General features: G+C 44.2%; 1 protein-coding gene across 1 annotated transcript in view; it reads left to right on the forward strand.

The window, feature by feature from the left end:
• Positions 1–12,472, forward strand: part of Ptger3 (prostaglandin E receptor 3) — a 68,175-nt gene that overhangs the window by 25,154 nt on the left and 30,549 nt on the right. The window contains exon 2 of the mRNA XM_038312129.1: positions 4,898–5,077. Coding sequence (XP_038168057.1) covers positions 4,898–5,077 — 180 coding nt within the window. The remainder of the gene's footprint in view (positions 1–4,897; positions 5,078–12,472) is intronic.

Below are 12,472 nucleotides of genomic sequence, written 5' to 3' on the forward strand. Positions count from 1 at the left end.
GGTTTGAGAAAAATATCTGCAGGCGCACACAAAAATCACCATCACAGGTTCGCTCCTCGAGTTTAAGGAAACCCACAGGCAGATGCCACGGGGCACTCTTATTCCAGAGGAGGCGTCTGAGGCCCTGCTCCCTTGTCAGTCAGCTGGAGATGGAGCACTGTGGGCACTGCCTTCAGCTCCAGTTATCTGTGTGTCTTCCAGGTCATGACTCCTGGTGTGCCTGCCTGGGTGCCAGCTATTGCTGAGAGAACTTACTCATAATCTTATAACCACTGCCTTGCCGGTGGGAAATTACCGACCACTAACCAGTTTAAGGTACAAGGAACCTAGGTTAACTTTATAAATATGACTTAAAATTACTAGTCTCATAAAATAAATTTAAAAATAATTAGGAAGGACTTTGCGAAATGCAATACTTCATTTTATAAAAGAAAACGAAAATATAACCGCAAGCAATTTTAAGTAACATGGTCAGAACAATTCCTGAAAGACAGGTAGTAGCCAAATTCGTTTGGATTTTAGATGATTGGACTTTATAAGGTTCTTTAAGAAGTAGGTAAAACTTTGCAATTGCTTAAAATAAGGGGAATGAGGACTGATTGATATGTTTGTCGCAAAAACAACTGAGTATAAAAAAGCAGTTGTAGAGCTTTTAATCAGACACACGGGATACCCTCACACCATTGAATAGCACACACTCATCTGTGTCTGTTGTCTACACAGAAACCGAGCTCACTCAGGCAGGAGTTGGGATCATGTTTTACCTTTGTAGTTCTTAAAAAATGTTCCCGAAAGCCGGGCGGTGGTGGCACAGGCCTTTAATCCCAGCACTCGGGAGGCAGAGGCAGGCGGATCTCTGTGAGTTCGAGGCCAGCCTGGTCTACAAGAGCTAGTTCCAGGACAGGCTCCAAAGCCACAGAGAAACCCTGTCTCGAAAAATCAAAAAAAAAAAAAATGTTCCCGAGAAAGCGAAGACCGTAAACAAGCTTTATCCCTCACTCGGCGTTTTATCTCAGCGTGGTGGAGGTATTAATTCTCTGCCGCTGCTCTTGGTAGCTCAAAGCCACAGGGCTTTGTCCCAGAGCTCTGACATGGTTAATCTGACGTGGGCATTCATGGACTGCAGCCAGTGTGGCCAGGTAGCCACAATGTTGCTTGATTTTCCTAAACGCAGTGACCAAAGCAAGTGGTATCCTTATCAATAAGCCCTCAAGCTCTTCTATAACCCAGGGGATGGTGATTGTTTGGGGGGCTTCTGGGACACCTCCTCCCGAGCAACAACTCAACGGGAAGTTCCTTGCACCTGGCGCTGGGCTCTTTGGTAACTGTGGTTTCTGGGAGGAATATTGTCCCCTAGCCCCTCGTGTTGGTAGCTCCAATTACACCCTTTCCTATATATGTATATATTATAGGACACTTATGCGTTTGTGTGCCCCCATTCCCGTGCCCCACCTTCCCTCATTCCTTCCCTTCGTATTATCCCCTTCCCTCTTCATATCCCTTGTGTTTTACTTGCCCACTCTCCCACAGCCCCTTTCTAGTTATTGGTACTTACCAGTACCCCATGTTAAACACATAAATACGAAAACTCGAAGCTGGGACCCTCATATAAGATAGAAGATGCAGCATTTGCCTTTCTGGGCCTGGGTGACCTTACTTGGTATAATGTTTTCCATTTCGATCCATTTATCTGCCAAAATAAAAAGTTTCTCTTTACAGCTAACTAAAATTCCATCATGGATATTTAATGGGTTTTTCACTACCTGTTCATCAGTTGAAGGACACATAGGCTGTTTTCATGCCTTTGTTATTATGAGTAGAACAGTAATGAACATGGATAAGTGGGTGTCTGTAGGAGCCTATATAGCAGGATATGGAGGCCTCTGGGTGTATGCCCACGCTTGGTACACTGGGTCATAAGGCAAATTATTAATAGCTTATTGAAGAATCTCCAATGTCTGCACCAGTTTTCATTGGGGTCACACCCCCACAGTTTAAGATGTTGTACCTTAAATGACAGGTGTGTATTTCCATGGTTCTGGAGACTGGGGACTCCAAGGTCCAGAAGCTTCCTGGTTTAGTTCCTCATGAAAGCCAGTTTTCTGTCTTACAGATGCCTGTCTTCAGTTCAGGCTGCATCCTCACAGCTAGGACAGGACCTGGTACCTCTCACTCCCCCATCCCAGTACAGCGTGGGGGGACGATGTGGGGGCAGGAATAGCACTGGACGGGACAGGACAGGGGGCGGCGGGATGGCAGATGACACACGACAACTCCACCCTCTCCATCTCATCTAAGAACTGAGTTGCCTCTCCAAAGGCCCAGGTTCAGCACCGTAGCAGGTGTTGATGCTGCAGATAGGAGCTCCAGAAAACACAGACATTCACTGCGTGGCCAGACCAGCCTCGGTGACCCTTACTGCTCCCACTCAAACGTGTGGCAAGGGCCTGGACCAGGGTGAGACTGTGGTCAGAGTGAAAGGCGCTGCTTAGGGGAGACTCTGAAGGGTTGTGAAAGAATGTGCGGTTAGGAGTCTTTCGATTGTTAGGGAATGTCTAATTAAATCTGGGACATTCCAACAGAACACCCACAGGACGATGAACCCCAAGAGAGGTCGCTTCCACAGACGCGTCCTGTGAGCAGAGAACACAAGCCACATGTTTATGATTTGCACAGCCACACGTTTATTTCATTCTCCTTAGTCTTTGTGTCTCCACCCCATTCATTTCCCCGTCCCTTTGTATCCACCCTCTGCCCTTGCAACTGCCCCACCACACACAAAATAAAATAAAATTTAAGAGAAGAGAGAGAGAAGGAAAAGAATCAGTCTCGTCATGGAAACTGCAGTGTGACACAGTGAGTCACACATAAACCCTTTGTCCACGTATCCTTGCTCGCAAGTGTGCATTTCAGAGAGTCGTTGGTCTGGCCCGAGGCCTCTGACTTCTGCTACGCTGTGGATGCTGGGCCCTCACTGGGACTCCTCTTGATTATCCTGATGGTACCCTGCGTTGTGGAAATCCTGTGGCTTTGGGAGGAGTCATCCCTGGGCTGGTGGTCCTCTGTTCTTTAAAAAAGCAGGCTGAGCAAGCCATAGGGGAAAAAGCAGATAAGCAGCAAAGGTGTGTGTGTATGTGTGTGTGTGTGCGCGCGCATGCGTGTTGTGTATAAGTGAATGTTGGCTTATGTGTGCTACCACTCAAAGGTGATGTCAGAGGATGCTACATCAGCTTTAGCCTCCAGGTTCCCGCCCTGCTTGAGTTTCTGTCCTGACTTCCTTCAGTGATGTACTATGAGGTGGAAGTCTAGGCCAAATAAACCCTTTCCAACCCTTTCCTCCCCAGCTTTTGGTCATGATGCTTCATTAAACAATAGAAACCATACTAAGACACCTCGTGAGGACATGATCAGGAGCGATATAGTCTAGGCAGGTGAAGTCAGCCCCTGTCTTTGCCTCTGTTAATTAACTGGAGTTTGGGTTGTTCCTGCCTCTCACTATCATTTGAATGTAAACAGCTCTGTCAGGAATGGTGACACACATCACTTCTGCTCAGAAAGGCCTGGTGGTGTGGTTAGCATTCCTGGGCTGAAGAAATAAAGGCAGATTGCACTTTCTGTGCTTGCTCCTGGGTTCATCCCTGATCCCCTGTGTGCAGGGGTGGGGGAGCCTCTTTTTCCCCACCACTCAGTAACTCTTCTGGTGGCCACAGCTCCTCATTAAGTCTTGTGGGTATGAAATGCTTCTTTCTCTTCCATTTGTGTTTTTCTGATGAGTAATGATTTTGAACGTCAGAACCCTTACACTTTTCTTCATACAAAAATAACAGATATTAACCCATGTACACCTATTAATTCAAATATATTTACTTGTGCCCCATAGTGTTGTGTTCATATATGTATTATATAATACAGTTCTTCAAATATAAGCATCTGCTAGACATCTGTCTGCTATCCGCTAAATATTGGTCTAGACCCTAGTCACTGGGACTACACTAGTCAGGGGATAGCCCCAAATACCCACCATCCTGGAGTTTGTTTTAACATGTAGATAGACCCCCTCCCCCCAAAAAATAAAATAAAGTAAAATACCAAGTATTTTTATATCTATTGTATGTGAACAAGTACTTTGCCTGCATGTATGTATTGTACACATGTGTAGTGTCTAAAGAGAGCAGAAAGGATGCTGGGTCCTCTAGAAATGGAGTTACCGATGGCTGTGAGCTGCTATGTGGGTGCTGGGAATCAAACCCAAGGCTTCTGGAAAAGCAGCCAACATTTGCAGCCTCTGAACCATCTCTGCAACCTTACATTTTATTGAGCTTAAATTTGAGTTTGGCTCAGCCATTTCACATCATTAAATCATGTGGCTGTAGCTGTAAAAGGGAAATGATAATAATCATAACTTTTTATGCACTAAATGTGTATGAATAACTTCCCACAGTGCCATATTAGAGAAACAAAAAACAACAATGGGAATCAAAATAATGTGGTTGTATTTTTCTACTCACTTCTAATTTTTCTCCAATGATAGATTTTAGTTAGAATTACTGGAATATTATACTTACTGTGCATTCATTATTGCTCAAATATCAGGTCTCATTTGGCTTCAAACCTACTATGAATTTGGTTGATTTTGAGATGTGTTATACCCAGGATTTTTAAGTTTCAAAAGCCAAGAACCCGAGAACCCACATGTTTTACAAAACTACATCATGTCAAATTGCCCAAAATGTGGGAAAATCCGTAGAACAGCCTGAACTCAGAGTGGGGTTCTGTGTCTGGACCGACCCTCGATTTAGCAGTGAGGTTATGCAGACGGCCTGCGTGGGGTCCTCTGCAGAGATGCCTGTGACCTTATCAAGCTTCACGACAACAACTGTTTGTCCTTCTTTCTTAGATAATGATGCTGAAAATGATCTTCAGTCAGACATCCGTCGAGCAGTGCAAGACACAGCTGGGAAAGGAGAAAGAGTGCAACTCCTTCCTCATTGCAGTTCGTCTGGCTTCCCTGAACCAGATCCTGGACCCCTGGGTTTATCTGCTGCTAAGAAAGATCCTTCTCCGGAAGTTCTGTCAGGTAGCAAATGCCGTCTCCAGCTGCTCTAGCGATGTACAGAAAGGGCAGCCCATCTCATTGTCTAACGAAATCGTACAGCCAGGGCCGTGAAAGTGAACATAGCCAATGTGCACACAGCTTTTGCAGCCAATATCCCTCGGACCGCGGCATCTCTGGTATGCTGCTGTTTATGCTTTGGAATGGAATTTTTGATATAAAGCTGGATGGTCTGAGGAGCATAGATAATCCCTTCTGTGCCAAAATCTTGAAATACAAACAGAGGAAAATCTGTTAATAACAGTCTAGCAGTTTGAGTCTCTGCCATCTGTGGCTGAATATGGGGTTATTTATGTGATGAAACACTTATGATAAATGACCTTGAGCTACTCGGGGTACAGAGAGTTGCTGTCCCGGCACACTGTGTGTGGGGAGTTTGGAGTGTAAACCCTTGGGTAGGGGACCAGGCCATAGAGATTTGTTTTGTCCAACAACATTGGTTGTGTTCTCTTTCATCATTGTTTCTGTGACTTTTGCTTCCTCCATTTTTCCACTCAAATTTTAAAGAATCTAGTTGTGTTTTTAAAAATGTATAAGCTATCCAGTATCTGCATATGTGTTGTTTTGATGCTATTTAAATATTAAATATTGTTCAATACATTGTTAACTCATAACCTTACAAAACTTAACTTTTAGTTGGGTTGGTCAGGGAGTTTACTCCTTAACTAAATAAGAACCAGTTTCACTTTTCCAAATACAACAGTTTCTGTCCACCCACTGTTGCTGAATGTTCTTTCCTTTGAATACATTTTGCATTCTTAGAAGCCCGGGGGAGAGTCATTACTAATCTATGAGAGTCAAGAAGCTGCATTTCAGAATGCTACCTAGAGACTGGATTGGGAACTGTGGGTTCATCCTGTTCCAACCAGTGTTCTCTGATCTTTAAATACCAATTCTCATTCTAGAGCCAATAGAAACTAAATAGAGATGTTTTCATATCTGGTTTTCTTATAAGATAGGAATATCAATGATGGCTTCTCTTCACCCCTTGCCCTGCCCTTGGGTGAATGCTATTCCACAGCTTTGCTGTTGAATTGGCTTTTCACACTGCTATAAGGGCACACGGCTTGACGCTTTGGCTTCATGTCTTGTGGCACAGGTCAATTACAACCAGAAGCTTTGGGATTTGAAGGGTTAAAAGTTACCTCACAAAGACTGTGCACCTTCAGGACCATCCCAAATACTGCCTTTATTCTTTGTCACACACCCCCATTTTGCCAGTTCAATAATTTTGCCAGTTAATGTGAAGATTTTGATTTGTACTTTATTGCTCCCTAGTTTCTTCAAAGCTTGGGTTTTCTTTCTGCTTCTTACAGAATGGCATTTTCTTTGTGGTTAGTACCAGTCTGGATGACAGCTGATTGTAACTGTTACAATGTATCTGTTAGGTCAATTATGCTCACTGGCCTGGGTGAGTTAGGATAATTAGTCTAAATGATCACATAAAAGTGAGTCAGAATATAAAGTCTAGTGGAGGTGCTGACACCATCTGGGACGGCTCCATAATCCAGATGTTAAAGACACAAATATAGGGCTATATATACTAGCCTTGTTATAAAAATCTCTCTTAGATATGTTTTATAGCGTATAGGACAACATTATCCTCCCCATCCTCAAACAACTGTATCCAAAAGAGGCTTTGTTTGCTTTTGGAGTGTTCTCTGAGACCTTCTGTGATGAGGTAGACACACATGCTGGATTTGAGTGGTGAAATGTAATTTTGTTGCTGCTTCCCTGACTTCCTTTAACCTCACTTACTGTAGCATCCGGAACATAGGACTTTCCAATAAACCTTGTACAGTGGATGAGTGAATGAGATTCTACCAAAAACTTCTGCTCACTCTTGGGGCAGTTGACCCATCTGTTACAGCTTGTCCAGCCTTAAGGCAAATGGCTTCTTATTTAGTTGAGTAAACAGAGCTCTGCCCTTAGAAAAGTTTGCTGTGTGGTTGTACGGTACAGTGCCATCTGTATTAATTGTCTAGAGGATGTATCTTCAGCTGGTAAAGAGACGACTAGCAAAAGGACATCATTTTTCATCAAGCTGCAAACACAGATCAGGCTGAAATGTACCCTTGGCTAGGAAACCCATTCCTGCCCAGGGGTTCCATAGCAGGAGTAAATGAGTGGCTGTTTCTGACCAAGCTTGAAAAGGAGTCAGAAAGGGAAGAAACTGTAAGTTTTGTTATCTGAGAAACCATTGGACAGGAAGTAAAAATCCTCCACAGTCTCGGCTTGAGATGGTTGGAGTTTAGTGATGTGCTATGGAGAAAGGGGCTTCTGCAGGCAGAAGGTGGCATCCCGATCTCTGAGTTTGATTAACTGGCTTTGAAGTTTACTCCCAGAGAGCTGGTTTGTCATGCATATGTATCCACAGGAAAAATAATGCATGCATGGATTATAGCTCTTTCCTGAACTTGCAATTATTTATTAGAGTCTCAGAAAACCGCACAGAAAGAACAAGTGAACACATTTAAAATTAATAAGTGTCTATGGTTTTTAAATGAATTTAGGCTTCATGTTATGTCATAGATGCCAGAAATGATACATTTTCAAACATGAAGAGTTAATGTTTCAAATAAAATAGACTTCAATATCTTCAAATACTTTTCAGCTGGAAAAGCAAATGTGTTACTGTTACTTCAGAGCCAGGCATGGTGGTGCATGCCTCTAATCTCAGACTACAGAAGTAGAGGCCAGATGATTACCCCAAAGTTGAAGCTGCTCTGGCTTACGGGGTGATTTCCTGCTAGCCAGGCAACACAGAGACTGCATCTCAAAAAACAACAAAAACAAAACAATGAGATTTATCAAATTTGCCTAATGCTGTACACCAAGATATTTTAAACAAATATGTTTAATCACAATAGGTTTAAACTATTCTGAAATGAAAGTATATTCATATTTCTGCTTAATTCTTCTTTATCTCATAAAAGATCTCTTGACAGATTTATAGCAAAATATCATAAAATGTCCCATATGTTCGGGTCCTCACAGGCAGGACCCGAAGTGGTGGCACGTTGGCTGTATCCTGTTGCTTGAACTTTAGATGGATTTGATCCTTTATTTTACCAATGGTGTTCACAGTGTTATTGGTTGGGGCCCCAAATTAGTCACTGGCTGTCAGGCTTCCCAGCATAAAAATTATTCCATCATTCAATAGCACTTCAGGATTGAGAGCAAACCCGAGATGGAAATAAGAAAACTTTTACATTTGTTGGTGTGTGTGTTTCCTTTTATAGTTTTTAGATTCTGGAAAAATCAAGATTTATTGAGAAGCAATTTACATACTGTTGAAGATTCTTGGTGCTTTAGAAAGGGTAGCCATGTGGGTGTGGGGTGCAGGTGGAGAACATGGAGACAGTAGGGAGAGTTGTCCACTGCAACCCGTTAAAATTCTTGGTCTTTTAAGGCTGACTCAGAAGCAGAGACAAGAATGGACTTCATTTACCGTTACGCACTGCTCACCCTGAAGACAAAGAGGTGTGGCCTGGACTTGTTTTTGTAAAAGAAAATGATAAACTCATTCACTCAGATAATCACTAAATGAGAGAGAGGGAGGGAGGGAGGGAGGGAGGGAGGGAAAGAGTCGGAGGACTGAACCTGTTATCACAGCAATTACTGTGGTCTGCTCAGAACCAGCAGACACAATCCCCACAATCTGGTGTGCGGTTCTGGCCACATCGGCACTTGAAGCTCCACTGCAGAGCTCAAACAGGGAGTTCCCCACTCTCCTCACTGCCTCCTCCCCACATGCTTGGCAATGCAGGAAAATGCGTCTTACCACCTTGTGTAAGCTTTTTGGGTGTTTCTTTGCAGTGTACTTAAATATACCTACCATGTATTTTACAACTGATACTCGACATTATGTAGACAGAGAATGAATGTATGAGATGTATATCAGAGTTCTGACTGCATCCAAGGACAGCTTGTCTGTGTATTTAATAAATGTCTGTTATTTATGAAGTCTGTCAATGGAAAATAAAACAAATGATCTGAAATGTCCCTGTCTTTATTTCCTGATCTCAGGAATGTTTCCTTGTCTGGGATATCTTCTTGACTATGGTATCTTTCTGATTTCCTACTTGCTCTGCTTGGTCAAATAAAAGCCCAGTGTCCTGGAACGGCCATGTCCCGTTGGAACGACTGGTTGGTTTTGGTTCTGATTCCAGAACCCCGTGCAGAACATCACTAATTCTTCCCACACTGGAGAGATGCTCTGTCCGCATTTTTCGTGTATTCTCTCTCCCTGTTGTAACCTCCTGATCGCTGTTTTTAACACAAAACCTCATTCATAAATTCCTTGCTCTTGCGGATTCCGCTGTAAACACTGGCCCCTGAGGTAAGAACAGTCCTTGTACATATCAGAGCTTTTGCCTAACAATCCCTAGTGTTGATGAGAACTGGATTCCTCATGGGTACAATGCCCAGCCCCCCCCCCCCACTTACTGTGGAAATTCAGACATATTAAAACTAGTACATAGAGGTCCCCCACCTTCTCCTAAGAAAAAGCTTCTAGACTGGTCTGTCTCCTGTTCCTCCCACACAGGGGTTGTAAGGCCAGGACCCTCACTCTTTGCTAAACACAACCTTGGGGAATGTCATTATAGGCACAGTGGTTATGATCACAGTGATGGGGAACCTGCTGGCCATGGGATGTGACATCCTGTGTTTGTGTCCTGAGCAGGCAAGGATCGCATGGTCTTAGTTCTCTGGTACTTGCTAACAACTGTCAGCCTTTTCATGTTTTGGGTTTTTTTTGGTGTGTGTGTATGTGTGTGTGTGTGTGTGTGTGTGTGTGTGTGTGTGTGGCTGGCAGAGTGTGAAGGGTCTGAGCCAGTTCCTCGGGCTCATTCTTTTCTCTGTAACTCTGTGTACCTGTCTCACATTGAGCTCTGTAGGTTTTTTGGGGGGTGGATAGTGGGATGGCTGAGCAGATAGTGGGACCTGCTGGAGATCCACATGGTAGAGGGAGGAACCAACTCCAGGAGATTGTGTTCAGATTTCCACATGCAACCCTGGCACATATATGCACATATATGTACTCACACACAGAGAGAAAAAGACAGGCAGGCAGCAGGTACAGATACAGAGAACACACACACATATACACAGAGTCACACAGACACACACACAGACACACACACACACACACAGGCTTTGCAGTAGACTCTAGTTCAGGCTTTGCACTTAGAATCCAGAGGGAGGAAGGGAGCGATTTTGATGACAAAGTCACCGTGACATGTGAGCCCTGTAAATCAATGGGCAACGTTTCACTGTGTTTTAGAGAAGCAGACTCTGCTAACCTGGAGAGAGGATTTAGAGAACTTTTCTCCTCACGTCTCCCAGAACTTACGGCTTCCGAGGTTATCAGACTGCTCCTAACCGGTCCCACCCTCCTCTTTCTATTTGTCAGACAGAAGAAGTGACCGGGCCACTCAGCTGGGTACTGCACGCACTGGGGCAGATTTTTGGCTTTCTTAGTCGGCTTATTACACAGCATTCTGGCCTTCACTCACGCCATGCCAGCAATATGTCCCTAACAAGGAAAAGAAACATTATTCTCGGGCTTTGCCAGTTAGACCATGGGGACATGTTGGTCCCCAGTAGAAACCTGGGCTTTGAAGAAGGGGCCGTGGATGCAGGTGGGTCTGTGTCCCTTGTGGTGCTGTTTCCTGAGGCCAGGCACTGGAGTGTGTGTGTGTGTGTGTGTGTGTGTGGTCTGCACAAAAATGCAGCAACACCACGTCAACAATGCCTGGGACACAGTGGTCTGACCAGCTTCAGAGTGGTCTGACCGGCTTCCGTAAACTTGCAAGCCTACAGAAGAGGTACGCTTTCTCAGGAGTATTGTCTTTCTGTTGACGCTCCGACATTTATTCTGATGTCTTACAAGGGATCGCTGATATGAGTCTCTGTAATTAAGGACACATTTCCTGGGAGGTCCTTGTAGAGCCATTCTTTAAGGGGTCTCTCATCTGCCTGGTGCCCATGACAGAAGCACAGAACATGCATTTCCGCGGAAGGCAATCTCTGTCATAGGCAGTGGATACTGAAGAAAGGTCAGTGAGCGAGTTTACCCGGGCTGAGTCCTTCAAACACACAATTTCTACTAAATGCTTTGATTGCAAGTTCTATCCCTCCTTGTGCACAGTAAGAGGACTTCTGAGATGTATCGTATAGAGCACAGTGCTGACTCTATTACCACAACTAAGCGTCTCTGGACTTCCTTGAAAGTTGGTGGTGAAGGAATCTCACCGAGTTTCTTCATGAGTCAGGGATCGAGTGTATTTTCCTGTTTTATAAACAAAGCTGAAAGCTAAAGCTGTAACCGAGTTACTTCCTGGTGGACATCGACACCCTGTGATGGTCTCCATCGGTACCCATGGGAGCAGACAAGAGCACAGGGTAAAGTGACTTGGGCACTGTCACTTTAGAAACTGCCACTGCATGACCCACCCTAGGAAGAGCTGATCTGAGCAGGACCAAGCTCTCTCTCTCTCTCTCTCTCTCTCTCTCGCTCTCTCTCTCGCTCTCTCTCTCGCTCTCTCTCTCGCTCTCTCGCTCTCTCCCCCTCTCCTTTCTGGTGCTGGGAACCAAATGCAGGGCCTTGTGCTTGCCTGGAGAGCATCGTCCTCCATGGGGAATCCCTTGAAACAATTCTTTTTTTAAGTAAAAGTTATCCAATGGCTCATTTGTCTTAACACAAAGAGGATTCTTTTGCTTTGTCTTGTGTGCTTTCTTTCTAGCAAGAAAGACTTAGGATGATATTCAGAATTCAATAAGAAGCCCAATCCTGATCCTGAGTATAATCTACACACAAACAGGCTAATGATTAGAATATAGCTCTGTGTTATTAAGAGGTAAAGTGAACACAAAGCTATTTCTACTTCTGTGTGAACCCCAATTGTGCATTGCACTGCTATTTCAAAAGCAGGCAGCAGGAATGACCTAGCGGGCGAATCTTTGCATCGGCACAGCCCACAGATGTCCTTGCAAATGTAAAATCGGTCAAGCCCTGGGCCGACCTTTCACACTGAGCTGTTGCCTTCAGTAGAGTGTTGCACTGTATTTTATGGTCTGAGTTTCTCTGGGGAAAAGAATGGAGTGCTTTGTGAAATTTATCTCTGCATTGCTCCTGCTTCATAAATGAAGATGGAAATGAAATCTTAGAACCTTAAAAAAATCGCATCAATTAAAAATTGCTCTCTAATACAGAAGTGGGTGTGGGCTGCATTTAGGATGTGCGTGCAGACTCTGCATTTAGGATGTGTGTGCAGACTTGCACAGCTGTACAAGCGTGCATTTGACGTCTCATGGGGATTCTCAAGGGTCAGTGGTTTGTAAAAGATTCACCAA

Source organism: Arvicola amphibius, chromosome 14 (assembly GCF_903992535.2).
Source record: "Arvicola amphibius chromosome 14, mArvAmp1.2, whole genome shotgun sequence".
Classification (NCBI taxonomy): domain Eukaryota; kingdom Metazoa; phylum Chordata; class Mammalia; order Rodentia; family Cricetidae; genus Arvicola; species Arvicola amphibius.